The sequence below is a fragment of the Colossoma macropomum genome, unplaced genomic scaffold (genome assembly GCF_904425465.1).
Source record: "Colossoma macropomum unplaced genomic scaffold, Colossoma_macropomum, whole genome shotgun sequence".
In the NCBI taxonomy this organism is placed as follows: Eukaryota; Metazoa; Chordata; class Actinopteri; order Characiformes; family Serrasalmidae; genus Colossoma; species Colossoma macropomum.
The window spans coordinates 14,155,072-14,177,558 of record NW_023494790.1 but is presented as its reverse complement, the minus strand read 5'-3'; the positions used below and the strand labels follow the sequence as shown (position 1 = coordinate 14,177,558).

Below are 22,487 nucleotides of genomic sequence, written 5' to 3'. Positions count from 1 at the left end.
CACACATACACACAAACACTCACTCACTCACTCACTCTCTCATGCTGTTCAGTGATCATGGCGGACAGTGCGAGTGAGAGTGATACGGACGGTGCGGGCAGCAGCAGTTCTTCTGCTGCCCCTCAGTGCCCGTCCTCATCTTCCACCAAGCCGGGCATCGTGATTTCTCCCTTTCGCCTGGAGGAGTTGACGAACCGCCTGGCGTCCCTGCAGCAGGAGAACAAAGTGCTGAAAATCGAGCTGGAAACGTTCAAGCTGAAATGCAAAGCGCTGCAGGAGGAGAACCGAGACCTGCGCAAAGCCAGCGTCACGATTGTAAGTGACAGGAGAGCCACCGTTTCACGCCTCCCGTTTTAATGTGTTTATATGCACGTCCGACTAACGTTTTTGCTGTTGTTAAATATCTTGCAGACAAAGTCTGTCTTGACCCATGTTTGCTAGCTAAACAGCCAAGCTAACGCTAGCTAGCAGACTCTATTTGTTATGAACCAGTAGCTAAGTAGCGAGCTAACCTACTTAGCTAATGTTATTAGACATCATTAACGTTACTTTAGCTAGCTTAGCGTGTGTTGCTTAGTTACAACAACAAATGAGCTGTATGAATACCCTTAATATAACGTGACTTTTATATGCTTTGTCTTCGTGTCAGTGACATTTTATTATTAAGTCACTGAATTTATACTTCAGCACCCGACCAGTTCAGCTAACGTTAGCTTTATGTTAGCAACCTGAGCAGCTCATGTTCTTTATAGTTAGCTGATTAGCTCAGTACTCAAAGACAGCACGATAATGCATGGTGTGCGCGTTTGGAATAGCAAATAGTGTATGCTTAGCAGAGATTGAGATATGTCTGGCCTTCTCACCGTTAGCTTTTTACTCTGTCAGGTTTTGGGTCATCACTGTTATTTGTTAATCTGATTTGAGAGTCCATCCCGCTGGACAGAGGTTGGTGAGGCCTTTGCAGATTTAAATATTACATACAGTAACAAACAGCAAAGGCATCTTAGGTAAATAATACTATATGTTCAGATAATGATACATAACTTGGCATATCCTGTGAGCGAGGGAACTTGTATCATGCCTAACATTTATTTAAATGAATTTAATGTGACAAAACATTGCAACATTAACAAGTCACTTGTCCTTACACTAAATTCTATCATAAGCATAAGCACATGCATAATTGTTTATGGAATTTGATATGTTTTGTGCTGTAATGGTCATTCCTGCATTTAGGAAAGATTAATGGCCTGTCAAGCCTTGCTGCTGCATTGTCCACCTAATGCTAATACTGTGTCTTTACACAGCATGTGTGCAAACCTGAAAAGTTATGTTCATAGTGGACATATATCCTGCTGTATACAGCTGCTTGTAGCTGGCAATTTGTTCTTCCATTTTGACTTGGAGACTGTAATAAGATGCCAGTCTTATTGCCAATTAGGTTGGTGCACATCTTGACAAATGAATACAGTTGTTTGTGAGCACTGGGTCAGTTCTTGTTGTAGTCTCTGGTTCCCTTTAGTTTTGGGGCCTGTTAGTGACAGTTGGCACTATACATCTAGAAACAACTCTTCACTGCTTGTGCTGTGGTTTCAGTTCTCTTTTATACTATGAATTTTATTGCAAAAGACATCATCTGCCTATATTGTAACCTTTAGAGACCAGAGAGACCAGCATTTTATTTTTTAAAGCAAGCAAACCTAAATCTGTGTTTGTAATTAGGTTACATCTACTCTTTTTGAGTATGTTCTATGAATAATTGACCTCATTCTCCAATATCTTTCTTTTTTCTTAAATGTGTTCTTGAGAAAGGACCAAAGAAAAGGTCTACATCAGATTCATGATGTGTTCTTAAACCACAGAATTGTTCTCACCTTTCTGCTCTTGAGTGTGTGTAGATTCTGTTCCTACCTAAAAACAAATCCCAAATAAGAAAACATGATTAAGTAGTGAAAAACAGTCAGGCATTGCTTTGAAAAAGGAAATATTTATTAAAAAATTCACATTAATAATAACTTTTTGTTATGCTGACTGTGGTGGTCTCTACCTTTTTGTTTAATACCTTTTTTATAGAGTGATATTAGCAAAGAACAGCATCTACACCAACGGGCCATTTCATTTAGTACATCTTCTTGTATCTACACTCTTTGTATCTCTTTGTATTTATTAGGTTTGTTTGCCATGTCTGTGCATATTTCATATTTCCTCTTAAAGTTTAGTAGCTTTGAAAGAAAAGATATCTGATTGGTATCAGCCCATATTCAAGATTTCAATTATTCAGTCTGAGAACATCCCTAAATACACCAGAATATACTAAAAACAGTCGTTCACCTAAACTTTACTGCTTAGAATGTGAAATGTAGCATCATTCAAATGTAGGCAATGTTAAGAAAGACACAGACACAGTGAATTCAGAAAAGTCTTGATGGCTATATAAGTATAATATGACATCAGCTTAAGTTGCCCCTCAGGCAGCTTTCTTATTCACATTCATTTACCATGCCAGCACTTTGAGGTGAGAGAGTTCGACACTGACTGCCAGCTCCTAAATATTTGATAATGTTCCAGCTTCACTGTCCACCCATTGTGGTAACAGTTTGCCTACAAATGAGTGTGTCCTTGAATACTGAATTGCATGTATACTTGTATTTCTTTTGAGTCTTTGTAATACACAGAATGTCTGCCGATCAGATCAAATGTGCAGTTTCATTGTTGTAAATGAATTTTCAAATGTTGTACTTTCTGGTCTGCAGCAAGCCAGGGCAGAACAAGAAGAGGAGTTCATCAGTAACACGCTGTTCAAGAAGATCCAGGCTCTTCAGAAGGAGAAAGAAACACTAGCCGTCAATTATGAAAAAGAAGAAGAATTCCTCACCAACGAGCTCTCTCGAAAACTTATGCAAGTGAGTGCTGAGCCGCAGTCATACTGGGTTAGCTTTGTTTGTTCTCCGTGGACTGCAGGACAGTTTATATGTACTCTAAGTTTCCTGTTTATTTGGTAGATCTACCTTATACGCACACATGTACACCTTTGAAGTTCAGCTGTCATTATGTACTTGTCTACATGCTTTTTACTTATAAGGAAAGTTAATAGCCTTCTCAAAATTGCCATTATAGTTCGCTGTGGCACGTAAAAATGTTTCATAGTCGATTGTGAATGTCACTGGATCCACTGCTGAGTAATTGAACTGGCATCAGAAGAATGGCAACCTCACTAAAATACCCCAGCAAACTTGTTAAATGTTGCTGTTAAGCTACATTTTGAATAGCTGTTGTTACAGAATGGAGCTGAAGAGCTGTTTTAAGTGTGATTTCATGCAACATCATTTCAATGCACAGGAGTGTTAGCTTGTTTGTTGCATATATGTAGCAGTATTCATATTTCAGCTCCTCAGTGACCTCATAATTCATTTTTGTTTATCATGGGGTGTGATTGTGGCAGTTTTTTAACTTGGTTATAATAAGCTAACTGCTAAACCCAGAGTTTCTTACTTGGGCTTGCATGTGACAACAAATGACACATGACTTAACAGGTCTGTTGGCTTTTTACTATGTACACCTTCCATATACCTACACCTTGTATTGCACCTTTGGTATGGAACAATTAGTCAACACACACATCCTTCCTGTCCAGCAATGGAAAAAGACTGCAATAGTCTTCTGTTGCGTGCCACATTATTTAGATGTCAGATCATTGTCAGCACAGCAGTGACATTGACATAGTGATGTTGGTATGAGAGTGTCAGGGAGTTCAGCAGTGTTCTTGGTGTTTTTAAACACCTCAGTTTCACTACTGGGTTGTGCCCCCCAGCAATGACCCTGTCGTCAGAAACTGACTGCTGATGAAGACCTAGACCAATGATGCTCATTGCACGCCATAAGCTTGAATTGGCGGCTCCTGTGGCAGTGAACAATTACTGTGTAATAGCATAACCTATAGGATAATAGCTTTAATATTAAACAAAAATTGGTCATCATTTTTCAGTATACAAACTTAGTTGAATATTACTGCATGCTGTGAATTTGAACTGGCATGAGATATAAAATGATATATAAAATATCAACAGCACAAATGATGCAGGCTTGTTTTATACAAGGAGCATCAAAGCACAGATTTCCACAATGCTTTTACTTTTATACTGAAATGTATTTTGTATATGCTTCTAACATAAAGATCACTTTGTGCACTTTTAGGCTGAATGGCAAAACACAATATATATCTTGGTGGGCTAAATGTTAAGTTGTAAATCAAAGCTACATGACATTGCACCCAAGAGATAAGAGGGAGGCAGTTGTAAAAACAGCATTGCCAAAATTGTACTCTATGGTAAAATCTTCCCTGTTGAACATAGAGACTTTGGCTTTATGTGGCATAACCTACACACCAGAATAGCTTTGAATCAGGGGAGTATAAATTGGCAGGTTTAAAATGTTCCCCCTGACTATGTAAAAGCTGCTGACGTTTTAACCAAAATTAATCTTAAAAATGACTGCCATTTTGTAGCACAATATCTAATTTATGTTTATGCAGTATAGTGTACGTGTGTTTATAACCTAGTTCATTAAACACTCTGGATTTGTCCTAGCTAGATATCACCTATCTTATTAGAGATTATTGGGGTTAATTTATTCAATAAGACATTTTCAAAATCTCATTAAAAGAGAAGATGCAAACACTGTCACGGTTTTACAAAAGAAAAGAGTTACAATGCTGCATCAAACTATATCAATATAAACATCATTGTCTCGTCCTATATCTCCTTTGAAAACATATCGATATACTATAACAAGTCGATATACCACCCAGTCCTACTCCTGAATGAGGACCACTAGGCTTCACAACAGCTAACAAATGGTACATGGAAAAAGATAAGATAGAATCTTTAACTGTGCACTCTGCAAGGTGTACCAACTAATAAAGTGTCAGTAAGTGTAGAAGCCTAAACCTCAAAGCCAGAACACATTGTTTTACCTAATTCAGCAGAGATGAAAGAAAATCCAAGAAATGATGATGATGAAGTAGAACTGGGCGATATGGCCAAAAATGTTGTCACGATAAACAAAATTCATATTGTTCGATATCAATACATATCATGATAAATGTCATCATTATTTCTTTCAAGTTTGAAGGCTGATTTTTGCTCCTAGGTGGTTAATTGTGGTTTTAAACTATCCTTTATGGTCTGAACATGACAGTCATTGTGGAACGTTTCACAAATCTGTCTTGGGAGAGTGGGAGAAAGTTTCTGAGCTGTTTTTATCAGCTGCAAAAGCATGGCCGCAATTTTTGTAATAGTCCTAATTTAAGAAAGAAAACAGATTATTTTTAGCTGTCTGTTGACGAGCGCTCGGCTATCCCGTTACAAATGACATCACAGTATTCAAACACCAGCTAGCGACGACTGGATTTCTCTATACTATTGTAGTAGTTTAAGGGGTGAACCGCAAAATATCAACACCAGACAAACGGAGTCCTCTTTTTAGGTCTGTTTAAACTGAAAGCGGTGCTTTTGTGTCGTGTTTGATCTACAGTATCATCAATTCGCTGTGCTGTGCAAGTGATGGAGCGCTGCTTCAAGTAAGCCAGCTGCTAAAAACGACTAGCCTGGAAAGATAGCGTTCTCCCGCTTTCCAATGCCTCACAGCTTCCTCAGTTTACTTTCGTTTAAATCAGGGCTGTAACTGCATGAATTCACTTCATTCTTTCACTTTCGTTGCTTGGGAATGCACTAATACTCAAATCTGACTTTTGGAGCGCTGTAACAGTGCTGTAGTTGTGAGGATTGTGATTGTGATCTAACGCTGCTAAAGCTTGTTAGGATGTACGGAAAGAGGTGAGTTCACTGTAGGACAGTACAGTTGCACCACTTATCTCGTTACTCACACTTGGTCACAGGAGAGCAGATCGCTGGTCGCTCCACTCAAACAGGGAATGTATAACTCCACGTTTCAGACGTTGCTAAAGACTCATCTTACTCATGGCTCCCTCCCTTTCTAATCATGTCGAAAAACTTGGAAGTGCGCCCTCTCCTGGCGAAAGCCGAGTAATGTCGCTTTCCTTGCAGTAGAAAACGCCACAAGGGCTTTCGCTGAAGGTGGAAGTGTGAGAGTGGTGTATTATATCGAAAATGTATCAAACATGTCTTATCGCTCTATCGAGGAAAAGTTATATCGCGATAATTATCGTTATCGCTTTATTGCCCAGCCCTACGATGAAGCAGTGCTTTCAGTAGCCTTTATTAATAGCTTTCTCTAATGGCTTAACTTGAGAACAGATGTTTGGTTCCAGTTTTGGACTGTTGCTCAAGGTCTGTAGTGACAGATATTTTGTACTGATCGGTCAGTCATGGTGGCCTCTTGCTTTAAATCCGTTTAAAGAAAAAAAGATGTAACGACAGTTTGAAAATGCAGAATGCTCTCAGCGAGATCTTTGAGGGCGTTTAGGCGGTGCGTCATGTGCTTTTGGGGAACATTTTGGGTGGGTGGAATTTGTTGAGTGGCTCCCTAAGGTCACATTTGAGGCTTTCAGCATTTTCTGGTTGCCTTCAACATTTCTAGAAAGAAACTTAAGTGTCTATATATGGGTGTGTGTGTGTGAGGAACAGACACCTGTGAATGTGCACTGTCTCAGCACAGGTGGGAATGGGTAGAACTGTTAGCATTTTTTTTTCTTTTTTTTCTTTCCCATTGGAATGCAGCGCTCTGCATTAGCATCTGATAGAAGTCCCACACCTTCCACTGCAGTACTGAGAATGCATGAGTCTTGAAGACACATCTCTTCTCTCTCCTCTCTCAGCTACAACATGAGAAAGCTGAGCTGGAGCAGCACTTGGAGCAGGAGCAGGAGTTCCAAGTTAATAAACTGATGAAGAAGATCAAGAAGCTGGAGAATGACACCATCTCCAAACAGCTCACCTTAGAACAGGTATTCTCATAGTGCAAAAGCTATCATCTTTGGTGCAAAACATTTAAATATAGCAGTCCTGGGCAGTGCATCAAATTGAGCTACTTGACTTTAAGTCCCTGTGTATTAGTACCAAGGAAACATTCAGTCTCATAAAATCATAGTACATAGTAGTGTGATGGGTAGGCCTGTAACAATCATGACATTTTATCTGACCATTACATTACCAGTACAAATAATTGCGATTAACAGCGCAGTTGCCTTTTTTTTTCAATTATATGATGTTACAGTACAAGCCTAAAGGGGCCAGATGGGCCAGATTGGCCGATTAGCTATGTTGCTACCTAGCTGTCAATACTTGGCAACTCTCAACTGATGACGGAGCTTGAGCTCAAAAAAACAAAGATTACTCACAGGCTTTCACCAGTTTTCAACACTTTGGCACAATTCATGCGTAAATAAAGTAAATAAAGTGATTCAGAGTGGTTTGATGTGAAAAATGTTTATTATAGAGAAACTTACATTGTGGTGCTGATAGAAACCGATTTTGATGTCTACAACACCAATATAGACATTATATTCACTACCCAAAACCAGAAGTGAACCTACATGTCGCTGAGTTTTTATATGCAATGACAGTGATAAAGGTAAAAGGTGGTAAATTTGAAAAAATTAGTTTTTTGGGGGACTATTTTGCTCTGTGTGTACCTCTCCACCACGTATGTTTATGGCCAAAACCTTATCACAAAACTGTCATAAAACACTCTCAGGTATCAGCCAGCATATTGATGACCATGTCATGTAATAACTTTCTGTGAGGGAGCTTTTAGAGGTATTTACCTTTTCAGATATGTTTTCCTCACCACCACTGTGAAAAATTCTGAACTGAAGGTCCTCTATAACGAAGCATTTCACACCAAACTACTCTGAATGGCTTTGTTTACATCCTGACCATTTTATTATGCAGAAATGTAGAAAAATTCAGTGAAATTCCACTTTATCAAATGCAAACATTAAATAAACAAACATTCACTGCTACCCTCTAAAGATGTTATAACAGCAAGTCAGAGGTTAGAACTTTTGGGGCCAGTTTCTCAGACCCATATTAAGCATAAGTGTTGATGGTGTACATCCCCCAACCCACCCACTCAAATAACTAATAACTCATCTTAACGAAAAGGGAAGCAGCCCGTGTCCCTGTAGGAGCTGATGTTCTGCTTACAGCCTCAGTTCATTTGGTATAATGAAGCTGTTCTGTCTTTTTTCAGCTCAGGAGAGAGAAGATTGACTTGGAAAACACATTGGAGCAAGAGCAAGAAGCACTGGTCAACCGACTATGGAAGCGAATGGACAAGCTGGAAGCTGAGAAAAGGTCAGTGGTGTGTTTTATTGACAAAACCCTGGAGGGGAAGTTTAACCCAAGCAGGCTGAAAGTTTTGTTGAATACGTGAAGTACTTGAGTTGTTGTGGATGCTTTTAATATACTTAATATACTTATTATTTGTAAAATTTATATCTTCATTTACTGCATTCTTTGTTTACTTGAGTTAGGTTGATTCTCTATATTAGCCTCTCAAGCCTGAAAGTAGACCAACGCTTCACGCATACAAAGTTCTGGAGTTTCACTGTTTGTGAATTAGTAAATTGTTCCATCACGTAGTAATTTACCAGAGCCTTCTCTGATAAAAATAAATCCAAATACAATGTTATATGTTGTCAATAGAGTAAATTCCTTATTTACAAATGCATAGACATGCTAGCTGCTAATTGGTTTCTCACATCATGATATGTGTTGAAAAATAAAATCATGTGAGAGTGTACGGAAAAGCACAGAGGACATTCATAGCTCTAGTCTACTTGTGATGTCAAATAAATCTATAACCTAAGCACAAAAATACATATAAATAGGCCTGTCACAGTTATTACATAACTAATTGAAAGTAGTTATTTAAGCCTACTGCAGTTGTTAGCTTTTACATATTTCACATTGCTTTCGGTCTTTCAGACTTTAAGTCTCAGTTGGGTGTATTTTTATCAGTTGGGTTGAAGCAAATTTATATAAATAATAAAACACATTTTTCAAGGCACATCGTTGTTCTTATGAAAGCAACGAAGGTTCTGATTTTCTGACTAGTGCTATAATACCTTTGGAGGTGAAGAGGGTGTAATATTTATTTGGGCTGAAGCTGTATTTTATCATCAGGTGGCTGATAGGAATCAGGAACAGCTAAGAAGCAAGACAGTTTGGCCACTTTAGGTTTAGGCTAAAATTTGTGATTATGCTTACATAAAAATCTTGTAAAAGAAGTTTGGAGGTAAGACAAATAATAAACCAGTTACAGAGATTTCAGAGTAATGTGTCTGTTCCAGAACACTTTGATGATTACACTGTTTCTTGTTCGTCTCAAGCAAAGTACTTTTAGTTTCTGGTTATTGTTTTTGTTCCTTGAACAGTTTTGGAGCCCCGATTATGTATTATGAATACTTCATAGTAGCTACTGAATAATAAGCATAAGCTTAAAGGCTTTAATTACAGTAGCTGTTTTTTTGCGAAGTGATGCGTTTTTGGGTTTGCTAATGTATCTTACTGCTGCATCCCATGGCTGTAGGATTCTTCAGGAGAAGCTCGACCAGCCAGTCTCTGCTCCTCCTTCCCCCAGGGACATCTCTATGGAGATTGACTCTCCCGAGAACATGATGAGACACATCCGCTTCCTGAAGAGCGAGGTGGAGAGGCTGAAGAAGAACCTGCGCACTGCCGAACTGCAGCGTGAGTGCAAGAACCAGCCAAGGCTTAGCTATGCTCACTCAACACAAAACATTTAGCAAAGCATGTGTTATAGGCCATAGATAGTAGAAGGTGTCTTTGTATATCATTTTTCACATGTCTGCTTGAAATATTATTGTGAAATATCTAGGGATGCATTGAAATTCTGGCCACTGATTTGTTTATTTATTTATTTATTTTTTCTTGGCCACAAATGGCCAAAATGGTCAAACTACAATCTCAAAGTTGTTTAGTGAGTCTTGACTCCAGCATAAATTCATTGGGTTCAGTGTGTTTTTTTGAACTGTAAAAGGTTCTCTAAGCTTGCAGCAGTTGCTAAGAAGAATGCATTTGTGGTTGGAGCATGGATAGGTCAATTAGAAATAGTGGTTTAAAAAACACTGCTTTTTTTGCACTTACTGACAGATTTATGTACAGTCTGGTCCATATGTGGACCATGTCACTATTTTTGTAATTTTGCCTCTGTTCACCACCACAGTGAATTTGAAATGAAGCAGTCAAGATGTGACTAAGGTATAGACTTTTGGCGTTAATTCAAGGGGTTTAAAAAAATATTGCATTAACTCTTTAGGAATTGCAGCTGTACATAATCTCCATTTTCACAGGCTCAAAAGTAATTGGACAGTTGACTAATAAGCAGCTTCATTTCCTGCTGTGGCCTGTTCCCTCATTATTTCATGACAAATTAAGGAGATAAAAGGTCTGGAGTTGACAGATGAAACCAAGATTAACTCGTACCAAAAGGATGAGAAGAGAAGAGTATGGAGAAGGAAATGAAGGGCTCCTAATCTGAAGCATACCACATCTGTCAAACATGGTGGGTTGGGCAAACAGTGTTATGGCGTGGACATGTATGGCTGCCAGTGGAAATAGGTCACTGGTGTTTATTGATGATGTGACTGCTGATAAAAGTAGCAGGATGAATTCTAAAGTGTACGGAGTCATACTTTCTGCTTAATGACCCAAAACGTTCCGCAAAAACAACCCAAGAGCTTCTCAAGGCAAAGAAATGGAATGTTCTTAAATGGCCAAGTCAGTCACCAAGTGAGCATGCTTTACACATACTGAAAACAAAACTGAAGGAAGAAAAACCCATAAACAAGCGGCAGTAAAGGCCTGGCAGAACATCTCAAATGAGGAACCTCAGCATTTAGTGATATCCATGGGTTCCAGACATTGGGCAGTCATTCACTGCAAAGGATTTGCATTACAGTATTAAAAATAATCCTTGTCATTATAGTAAATTTATCCAATTAATTTTGAGCCTGTGAAAGTGGAGCAACTATGTAAAATGGCTGCAGTTCCTAAAGAGTTAATGCAATATTTTTGTTAAACCCCTTGAATTAAAGCTGAGTCACATCTTGACTGCTTCATTTCAAATCTATTGTGGTGGTACATAGGCAAAATACTTATGGACCTGAGTGTATATAGGTCTTTTTCAATGGCCATTGTCACAAACCAGCTTTACAGAAAATCTAGGTCCAAGCACCAAATGAGCAAGCCAAAGGCAACAGTGGCAAAGAAACCCCCCCTTAAGACCTAGAGGAAGAAACCTTGTGAGGAACCATGAGTCAAAAGGGAACCCATTCTTGTTGACGCCAGACAGTGAAATAATAATACAACAGTAGCAATATGAATAAAGGATAAAGGTTTGAAAGCTCAATTCTTTTTTTTTCTATATTCCCTGTTGAGCGAACATCAGAGAGACATAAGGAAGGAATATATACATAAGGTATACAAAAGGTACACAAACTGTCTGTCCATGACTACTGTTAGAGGCTTGTGAGAGTAACAAATGCCAAATAGATCTATGGAAACCAGTGACTATTTTTAGAAGCATATCACAGTGAAAATGAGAGTTAAATCCATGACTGTTGCTAAAAGCCTATCGTAACTACATGTTGGCATTTAATCATCTCTGAAGCATTCGCACACAGCTAGCTACTCGCTGTCTGCAAAATCCTATAATGCATCACTATGTACATACATCATGGCTTAAGAGGGCCTTTACCCCCTCTGATGACAGGTACATTTGGGCAGGTATTGTTGTGGAAATTTCCGTCAGCGTCCACTAGATGGAGCTGCATACAGTAAAAGCCTACAAAGCTGATGAAATCTTCAGGTCTGTTTACTCACACCTGCAGTTGCATTGAAATTTCTCAACATTTAGGGGAAAGTAGGAAGCCTGATGGCTCATTCCCAGGTGGGTACTGTGAGAAATGAACACTGTGCCCTGAGGCTTCTTAATGTTCTGGCCCATAGAACACTGTGATTGTCTTTTTTGTGCAAGACAGTGGGCTTGAGTAAAATCATGCAGTCATGAGCAAGTTCTGATTACAGTCATCCTGCTGTAATCTTGCTCACATTGCTGAATGTTATCTTTAGTGTATGTTTCAAAATCCTGTTGGACACAAGCCTGGCTTACTTAGCAGGACTAGGAGTGTCGAAAATAGATGACTTATTAAAAAAGTAATCACAAAAAAGAAAGCTTCAGAAATGAAGATTAACCTCATTTTAAACAGCTTAGTTTGAATTAGTACCTTTTAAAGAAACCTATCCTAATTGTACAAGGATATTAGTGATTCAAGCATTTAATGTAATCCAGGTGAAGGCCTTTAAACAAGAGACTGTCTACTAATGTGTTTGTTTCCCATACCTTATAAAACTTAGTATTGGACTTATAGTTAATGCCAGTTCAGTTCACTTTTTCTCTGAAGTATGCCTTAGCCACACAAGATCTGTGTCGTTAATAATTCTTTGTGTGTTATTTGTCTCAGACACAGAGAAGCGGGCCCAGTACATTGAGGAGGAGCGGATCATGCGGGAGGAGAACATTCGGTTGCAGAGGAAGCTGCAGCGGGAGGTGGAGCGGCGTGAGGCTTTGTGCAGGCAGCTCTCGGAGAGTGAGTCCAGCCTGGAGATGGACGATGAGAGGTATATAGTGCCACCAGTGATTCTTTCCCCTTCAGTGTTGCTCTTCAGTGAGACAGATAAGAAAACTGATGAGAAAAGTCTGTCAAAAATTCTCATTGGCACTGCCACTCATTTCAAACACAGGCTATTTTGAGTAAGGCTGGAACCACTTATCGATAACTATCGATCGTCAAATTGTGTAACTTTTTCAATTTTGTATGTTATCTGAAACTCCAGTTTTACATTTCCTTTATTTGCACGCACAAAAGTGAGTGTACATACATATTACTTGGGGCTGGGTGGTCAGGTCGTAAGTGACATAAAAGCATTTTTTTTTTTTTTTGGGAATTGAAAAAATCTAAAAGAGTAGTTTACCTGTATGGTGCTATAGTCTCAGCGTTTAGCCTAGCAACTTGGTATTTAATTCAGCATTTAGTAGGTATGTTTAGTAGCTCAGATGGCCAGTGAGAAGTCTCCACATTACTTAACTCTGCTGACGTTACTACGAACATGAATGTCTTAATATGCCACAGACATGACTGATAAGTCAGAATGAGTGTGGCTGGACTGTCTGAAGTTAGAAAAGATGTTTCTCTGTTCTCGACCTTGACATGTTTCCACATCATCCACTAAACAGAAAATAATTTACTTTGTGTAGAAGATGACAGCTGCCCCTCATCTAACATTAAACTCACTGAGTTGTGAATTAACCTACAGTGGCTAAAAGATTTCCGTGCACTTTTTGAATGACTGAGAAGTCAGAATGAGTGCAGCTAGACTGTCAGAAAATAATTCACCTTGTGTAGAAGATGATGATTGCCATTCATCTCATATTTAACTCCCTGAGTTGTGACTGTGAATGACTGAAGCATTTGCTTAATAAAAAACAAGCATGTTTAAAAAATGTCCTTCTCTGTCTGCTTTCATTGTGCTACTGAATTTGTTGTACAGCCCTTTTGGATAAATGACTAAAAAAAAAAATGCTACAGCAGTACTTAGACTAAAAATGATTCAGTCTCCATTTAAAATGTAAACAGTACCTAAAGAAGTAAATTAAGTGATCTTTGTTTGCTTCCATGTCAGCTAGCTAGTCTTTGCATAGGATAACGTCTTTATCTCCAATCTTAGTCGTATGTACTCTGTGCATGTGCAAACTTCCACATTTGCGAGTTTGAGCCTAATGCTTCAACTTTGTATCTCCCATTTTTGTCATTTTTCAGTTTTTGACACAATTTGAAAATGCTAGCAGAGCAGCGTAATCTATTTTTTGTTACAACGGTGTTCTGACAAACGAAACTACTCCGTAAGGACGCAAAGTTCACGCTGTGTGTGATTTGTCAGAAGGAGCTGACGTTACCCTTACAAACATCACTGATCATATCAAGATCAAGACTTGTTTGACGTGTTTTTTTTTCTTCCCCATTATTTCAGTTTCAAAAGGCTTTGTGCTTCTATCACTCACCTCTTTTTCAATTGGAAACTGTTCTAAATATACTGAACGTTGCTGTTAAATTGTATCTGCATTTATTGATTTTTCTAAATACCTGATCACCCCAGCACTAATTTTGAGTTTGTTTCCACTTAACTTACAAAGAGCCTACCTGTCACTGCTCAACATGCTACAAATGCTTGAAATCTCTTCATGCAAACTAAAACTACTCCTGAATTACAGAAAACATAGCAGTGCTGTGGACCCCTAGAACTAGAGCTGACACACTGCTGCCAATGTGGGAACAGGCTGTTACTAAAACAGTAGTTCCTAGCTTCAGGTTTAGTTTTTGAGGAGAGATAGGATAGATTAGCTGTTTTTCAACGCAGACCTTATTAAGATTTTCTTTGAGTCATAATAATTTTCCTTGATTTATAATCATACATATCACAACCTCACTGATATATCTTTTATTGCTGAGAAACTTCTGCAGCTTCTCTCTGGGCTTAAATCCAGTCTAATGGGGCAGTAGGTTGAGCTTTCGGATGTCTTAATACATATTCTTAGTTTGAAAACAAGAACCTTGCAGTATGTGTCCTTAGGTTTTCAAATAAAGAAAATGCACTTATTATGCAGTGCTGTGAAAAAAAACAACAACCATGGAATACCCAAAAACATCTATGTCTAGTGTGAAACTGTTGTTCAAGTGGTAATTCTTTTCTTGGGAACATCAGGATGTGAAATGGCCTGAAATATCTGGCCATCCAGCTGTCAGGGCTACATTTGGAAATACACTGGTTTGTTGATATGCCTTATTTACTGTTGCCTCTCTTATGCTGTAGGTACTTCAATGAAATGTCGGCCCAAGGCCTTCGCCCCCGCACTGTGTCCAGCCCGATCCCTTACACGCCTTCCCCGAGCTCCAGCAGACCAATATCACCAGGTATGCACACACACACACACCTTTCCCTGCTGTCAGTGAACTTAACTATGGCACAGTGCCACAGACTGACAGCCTTTAAGCCATTGTGGTTTGATAATTATACACAGAATAAGCTAGTTGTCACCCTTCTTACAGGATGAGTGGAACATTACGGGAATGGAGATGATACAGGAGCCATTTTTCCTCTTTGTATTACCCTTAAACTATTTTCCATTTAGCTATTAAAACAGAATTCATTGCTTCACAAGGATCATTCATGGTAAGGGTTGTAAATCACCAACTTTATACCTGTTTGGTCTGATTGTTTTATTAGGAGAGAATTTATGGGCATCATGAAATTTAACCATTTCATTGAATGTATTTGTAAAAATACACTCAATGTAGAAATGTGACTGGAGGAACTGTTTATGCAGTATTTTATGCAATATGTGAATATAGGCAAGTACTTTTTTCATTTAAGAATAGCCTGCAATTTTTGTTTTGAAAAAATTTGAATGTACTAACATTGTAGAGCTGCACAATAGATGGGTGACCAATATAGTATTTGCCGATTAACCAGAACATTTCAAATATTTCATACAATATATGAATATAGACAATTTAAAATAACCTATGAATTTTGACTGATAATTTTGTATTTTGTTTTTAGTGTTCTGTTTTTCAGGCATGCTGTGAAGCACTTGTAGTCACTAGTGCTATAAATTTTCCTTTTTTTTTTTGAACTATGGATAGTGTAGTGGACAACACTATTGCCTTAGACAGAGAACAAGTTTCAATTCACTGTCCAGGCGAGCATAAAAGTGACAAAAGGTTAATTATAGATTATTGTAAGGGGCCAGGAAATCCGTATCTAATTGATAGACTCATTTTGAACAAAGCAGTATGACACATTGTATTGTTGCACTCCTAGTGCATCCCTAAAGTTTTATATGTCTGTGATTCCCCTACCATTAAAAAGTGTGTTTCAGCCAAACTGACGGTCTGTTGAGCTTGAATGAGATGCAAACCTCAGGCTGGCTTTATACAGTGAAATTTTCATGCAACTAGTTGTATGTTGTGCATTGCATCATAATTTCTTGGCAACTCGACAGTTACACGAAGCTATTAAAAAAGTTGCATGCAACACATTCAGTTACTCCACTAGTTTAGACAAATTAACAGCTTGTATTTTTTGATGTGTTGTTCAATGTGATTAAACACAATCAGCATTTTGATCAGGTGTTTCATAAAACTTAGTCCATGAACTGTAGACACTTACACTGATCAGGCATAACATTATGACCACCTTCTTGTTTCTGCGCTCATTGTCCATTTTATCAGCTCCATTTACTATATAGGTCAAGTTCTAACTTGCTTCCTAGCATTGTTCTTGTATGCAGTATGCTCTCATTTTTTTGGCTCAAAATAAAATCGTAATCATTTCTAAAAATTAACATGCACTAAATACAGATGTGGCGCAGATCGGATCATTGGTATAGCATTGTGGCAGAGGCGAGCTGGTTTGTGCCGAAGGTGCAGTGCCTAGCTCTAGGCTTCTAGCATCTAGTCACAGTAGTCAAATGTAGTGTTTCAACTTTGTCATTTTATCAACGAGGAAACCACCAAGAACTCCTCCTCCTTCATGCTTGCAGATATAAGCAGACAGCTTCCTATAGCATTCTTCAAACCCTTATAATCAAAAGCAGATCTATTTGGGCTTCCTTATAGACTTGAAAGTCTAAACGTTTAATGTAGAAATTTATGTGAATAACTATTTGGGGCTGGTCACTCAATCACAGTTGCACTTCTTGAAAACAAATGTCGATATATAAGAATATAGAACTTGATGTATTCACATCGACCATGTGTGAAGTGTGTTAGCTGCCACCAAGTTTTAAGGAAAAAGGTTTTAAGGACTGTACTAATATAGTACAGTCACTGTACTATATTAACACCTCCATGCAACAGAGATAATCCCAGCACACTGCTCCACAGACCTTTGTCACTCCTTTGGCTTGCAGTTTGTTCTCACCCTTATGGTAAAGCAGCTGGTGAGGAATGTGAGTGTCTCTGACAAATGCACATCTTTTAGTGTAGTATAGTTTTAGGAAACATGTGGTCTCTGCGAATATTTGCTGTTTGTCTTAGCTGTGTCTGTGTAAACAGCCAGTATAGATTTCACCTAGGGTGACTTGACTTAAAGGGGAATTCCTTCAATTTTACCACCAATTTGTGCATGATAGTAAACAAGGTATTTCAGAGTGGCTTGATGTAAAATGCTCCACTCTAGAGGAACTTACAGATTCAGAATTGTTCATAGTGGTAGTGCGAGGAACCAGATGTCTAATATGCTTAATGCATCTAAAAACTCCCTCACAGAAACTTCTGTGAAAGATCCCCTGAAACGGGCCACCACTGTCACATATATAAACTCATATGACGTGTAGGTTTACTGCTCTTTTTGAACAGTACATGAAATAGCTATATCTATGTTGTAGACATCATGACCCCTGGATCCTATCAAACTTACTGTAAAGAAATCAGTCTGTGAGTTTCTCTACAAATAACTATTTCACATCAAGCCACGCTGAATGAAATTACATCTCAGTGATTAAATTACTCAGATATTTTAAGAAATCAGTCTTTAAGACTGCCTTCAGCAGTCTTGTCCACAAAGGGCTGGTGTGGCTGCAGATATCCGTTCCAACAAAGCAGGTGGTTACCCGAATCAGATGAGCTCCTGTTTGGAATGTAAGACCTGCAGCCACACTGACACTTAATAGATACCCTTTGACTTTTTTTTGCCTGCAGCAACTACTTTTCCGCTCACCTCTTTCACTAAGATTTAACCTTTGGCATTGAAATAAATAGACACGCATTTAAATCAAGCATTCATATTTCTGCTAGTTACAGACCTGCAAATTACTGAAATTTGTGTAAACAATTTGCACTTTTTACATGATATAATAATCTCAACTGGTGAACTACAAAGCAGCCGTGTGTCCTTCAGATGTGTAAAAATTCTACTCGGTTGATTGCCTCTTGTTTCAGTGTAGGGAACCCCAAAGTTGTATAGCCTGTTATAATGGCTTGTGTGTATGTGTAAACTCCTCTTGCAGGACTCTCATATGCCAGTCACACAGTGGGTTTTACTCCACCGGCCACACTGACCCGGGCAGGCATGTCCTACTACAATACGCCGGGCCTGCACGTGCATGTGGGGGCCTCACATGGCATCGCAGTGAGTGACTTCCATCCTCCCTCTCTTACTCTCTCTTTGCTTCTGTGTTTCCCCTCATTCCCTTTCCCTGATGTCTTTTTGGTTAATCCAGCAAAAGCTCAAGCTCAACCACTACAGAGACAGAGCTCTAAGGAAGTGAAGAACACTCTGTGTGCAGCCAAGTGCTCTTGGAGATCTTCCTGTTCTACCAATCAGATAAGCAAGGAGAATATGGATGACAGTGTAACCACTGAATTCTGAAAGTCTTTTGCATAGTTTCCATCGTTACTCAGAATGTTTCCTAGCAACCTTAGAGAACTAGCCAATTGCAGAGGAGACTGAATTGGACATTTAATGCAGATGAGAGAGACTTTATGGGCTGCCGCAGTCACTCTAGCAGTTTGTCAACACGAGAACATCATTACAACTTATAAATACCAAAAATGTATATTATGGTATAACTTAAAGCATAGCTTGTTTATAAATTTTATTCTCAAATAAAACCGTTTTAGATTCTGAAGTAAACCTATTTTTTGTAGGTTAAATATTGCTTATTCTTCTGGGATATCGCTTTGCTTTTAAGAAATTTAGAGTATCTTTTGTGCAAAGTTGGAAAAACAGAGCTAAAATAATATGTAGGTAAACCTAAGGCAAAAGCATGCAGCAGCTTCTCTTGGTAAAAAAGGTGCTGAATGTTGTTTCACGTCTGAGCTTCTCAAATCATTTCTTATACTTGCATCCCATATGCTTGTGTTTACATCTGTGAGCACTAGACGCTGCAGGAGTTTGGTAAATATTCCAAGCAATTTACACTATTGGTAGCAGCTGTTAAGCTGTGGATTCTCTTCTTGATGTGTCGTCTGACTAGGCCTGGCGATAGGGCGATGTAATCTGATGTCGTTGATGATTAACAAGTTACCCGATGGCAACATGTAAAAGGCCATAATCTGCACCAGAAGCTCATGAATGCACACGTTTACAGTAATGTTTATTATAATGACAGATAAAGTTGTTCATAAAAGATGTTGGTCTACTCCATATCATGACTGAAAGTCCTAAGAGGAAATGCCCCCTGGGAAGTTATTTGCAGTCACACAAGATTAGATCTCTCAGACTCAATATCTTTCTCTATATGGCGAGAGATCTATAGAACCAAAACTAAAAGGCATGTTAATGTGTCAAAACTAATCAGGTAAAATATGACACCTAAAAATGTCTGTAGTGAGGACCAGGGAGAGCTTAGCTTGTTTTGCACTCTATGAATGCTTGTATAAAGGTTATGATAAAACGTAATACCTTAAGAAGAATTTCAGCCAGTACACCAGATAAACCAGTATATCACCCACTACTAATTGGGACACTGTCCAGGTCAGTTTATGTAATGTTTTGGGTTTGTGACATAAAGGAGTCCAATCAAATCTTTGTTACAATGTAATAAAATTTGACTGTGGTTCTGTTAACACTGGTTTATCTAATGGCATCTTAACTAAGTGTTGATGTTGAGGTGCTTCGTCCACCTTATCCTGCTTAACCTGATTGTCTTTCTGCTGCACATATGCAGGAAGTGCATCCTCCCTTATTGTTTCTCAGCACATTAATAGAATGAGTTTAAAAATAACTGTCTGAGCCATGTTGGAGTCAACCTTTGGTGGGGAGTGCGAGAGGAAGGAGCATCCTGTGTTTCTCTCAGAATCGCACTCCGAAAAACCTTTTGACAGTTTTTTGGCTTCTGAGGCATGGAAAAAAAACGCAAAACGCTTCTCCTGCTGTGGAAACTGAATCTCTTTCTTACCAACATCAGTCAAGTTTCCTGACTTGAACAACTTGAGCACATTTCACATTATCTTGATCCAGCTTGACCACAAATTCTGTTTGAACTGCTCAGTTTAAACCAGTGGTCCACAAGCATGTGCACACAGGAATTTCAGTTCATATGCTTGCCATGTCACTTGTGGAATCTGGTGAAATACTTAGATACATTTTGAAAAATATTGAATATTGAGGTAATTAAACACTTATGGAACCTAAAATTTAATTGAAGTTGCGATGGCAAGATAATACATCTCTTTATATACAGTCTCCTTGATCTTTTACAGTTAACTTGAAGCTAGCCCAGTTAATTATACTGGTGGCAGAGTGCCAGAATAATTTAAGTATATAATTGGTATTGTCCCTTCTTCCCCCAGAGACCGTCCCCGAGAAGAAGCAACAGTCCAGACAAGTTCAAGCGCCCGACGCCCCCTCCTTCGCCCAATACGCAGGCCGGAGTGCAGCCTGGACCACCTCCCCCTCCGCCCCCAGTGCAGGCAGTACCATCGCAGCAGCAGCCACAGCATGCAGTGCCGCACTCCTCGCAGCCATAATGCAAGAGTTCTGCGGCACAACCATCGGAATGGACTCAGACCAGAGCTACTGTATTCCTACCAAGCCAAAGGCTTAACTATCCTATGTACATGGAGTTGACATCTTTCTCTTGCACTGAGAATCATATAGGCTTCACTGTTATTCTGTATTGTGTTCATGGGTTTTTTGTTCTTGTTTTGTTTTTCGAACGCAGTTCAGTGGTCTTGTGGCATCGATCGCAACACTAAACCTGCTTTTTTTCATTATGCTAGAACTTGTCTTTTGAGAGCACAGGGTCTGATTAAAAAAAAGGGAACAAGTTGATCCATTCCGCCTCAGATTTGAATTGGGAGAGATTTTAGCTGGCCCATAAACGACGGACAGCAGCATGTGCCTGTGTATGAACTGCTTTCTGTGTGAGCCCTGCATTTGCTTTGCTTACGGACAGGTAGATAAACACAAGGTACTTGTAACAAGGAGGAGAAATGCTCGATGAAAACATCTGCAGTGACTTTCACTTTTCATATATGAGTCTTCTAACAGTAATGTACTAGACATGGGCAGCTGGTGGGGAAGCTGCTGAACATTGCAGTTAAGTGCACCAGATGGGTTGGTGTAGAGTGCGGCTAATGGCCTTTAAGGGATGCAGAGGAGCAGTGGCGTTGATTTGGCAACCGTCGCCCCCCACGTCACTCTTTGCGCACTTGCTCAAATGGCTGATGAGATGGAGGCTCGTGGCAACAGAGCCTGTTGCAATCATGCCTCATGGAAAAAACCCACTCACGCAGCAATATGCATTTGTTACTTGCTTCGAGCGCATGCGTTAAATGCAGAGGGTGCCCTAGCCTGGCTTTTTTGGCTGTGGGTGTGAAAGCATCCTTATTAGCTCAAAGGGAGAGAGAATGGTTTACTTGAATGCTGCTGTTTGTGTATTGCACAATTTGTGTGCATCCGTCTGACTGTAGTCCTCTGGACGCGTACTAATAGAAACGTTTGTTGCTTTCGGCATGTCGCTGCACACGTTTGATCGAAATGCCTTGGTCTAGATAAAAGGAGAAAGAGAGGTGCAAGGCTAGTACATTGGTTCTTGTTCCCAATTCACCGCCATGTCTCCCTAAACAGTGTCTGTAACTGGTACCACTGTGACCCCCCCCCCTCCTCCCCCCAGTATGTGTTCTGTATAACATTACATTTACATTACATTTACAGCATTTAGTAGACACTCTTATTCAGAGCGACTTACAAAAAGTGCTTTGTTGTCTACTCAGAGAAAGTATCTTTGCTAGTTACAAATAGGTTAGAGAGAAAGCTAGTCCTGAGCTCAGATATTGCTAGAAACAAAAGCCCATGTTGATACCTAGAGAAAAAGAAGCAGAATTAAACATGGCACAATACAATACATTTCAATAAGTGCAGTACATTACAATAAATACGTGTTATAACATATAACAAATAATGTGGATTGACTTTGAAAAATTTCAAAGATTTGTGCTGCGTATCTCCTCAAGGCATCAGCTCGCTGAGAGAAAGTGTAAATAGACATATCTGCTTTTTGTAAGCTTTGCAAAATGTCCAGGGTCGGGGGGAGGGACACTCCTTTTTGAAACGTTTGAAATCGTGCCCATGACTAGTATGTGTTTTGTGATCTTGTCTTAGACCTTCTTGTCCATGGGTGGCATTAGTTTTGACTTGTTTTTACGATTGACTCCACCTTACCAAATGCCTATCAGTTAGTGCAGCTAAAATGCAGAACAAGATAAACACAGAGCACTTACTGTATATTGTGGAAAATGCTAATTTATTGCAAAAAAAAGACAAAAGATCAAAAACAACATCAGCTAAATAAAGATACAATAACTGGTACTAAGCGGTTCCATTGTAGTTAAGGCACAGATGTTTAGAGTGATTCTATGTTCCAAAGGACCTGTTGGTGGTGTTAAGTTTCTGAAGCGTTGCTACACCACCACC

The 22,487-nt window shown here is 39.1% G+C and overlaps 1 protein-coding gene across 1 annotated transcript; it reads left to right on the top strand.

Moving 5' to 3' along the window:
- The first annotated feature begins 12 nt into the window (after positions 1-12).
- On the top strand, positions 13-21,750 carry ccdc6b (coiled-coil domain containing 6b). The gene is made up of 9 exons (XM_036572220.1): positions 13-315; positions 2,754-2,903; positions 6,797-6,925; positions 8,173-8,276; positions 9,514-9,674; positions 12,470-12,626; positions 14,877-14,977; positions 18,076-18,197; positions 20,363-21,750. Exons 1-9 carry the CDS (start codon positions 58-60, stop codon positions 20,537-20,539), a joined length of 1,359 nt encoding a protein of 452 aa, XP_036428113.1. The 5' UTR covers positions 13-57; the 3' UTR covers positions 20,540-21,750.
- Positions 21,751-22,487: the final 737 nt, after the last annotated feature.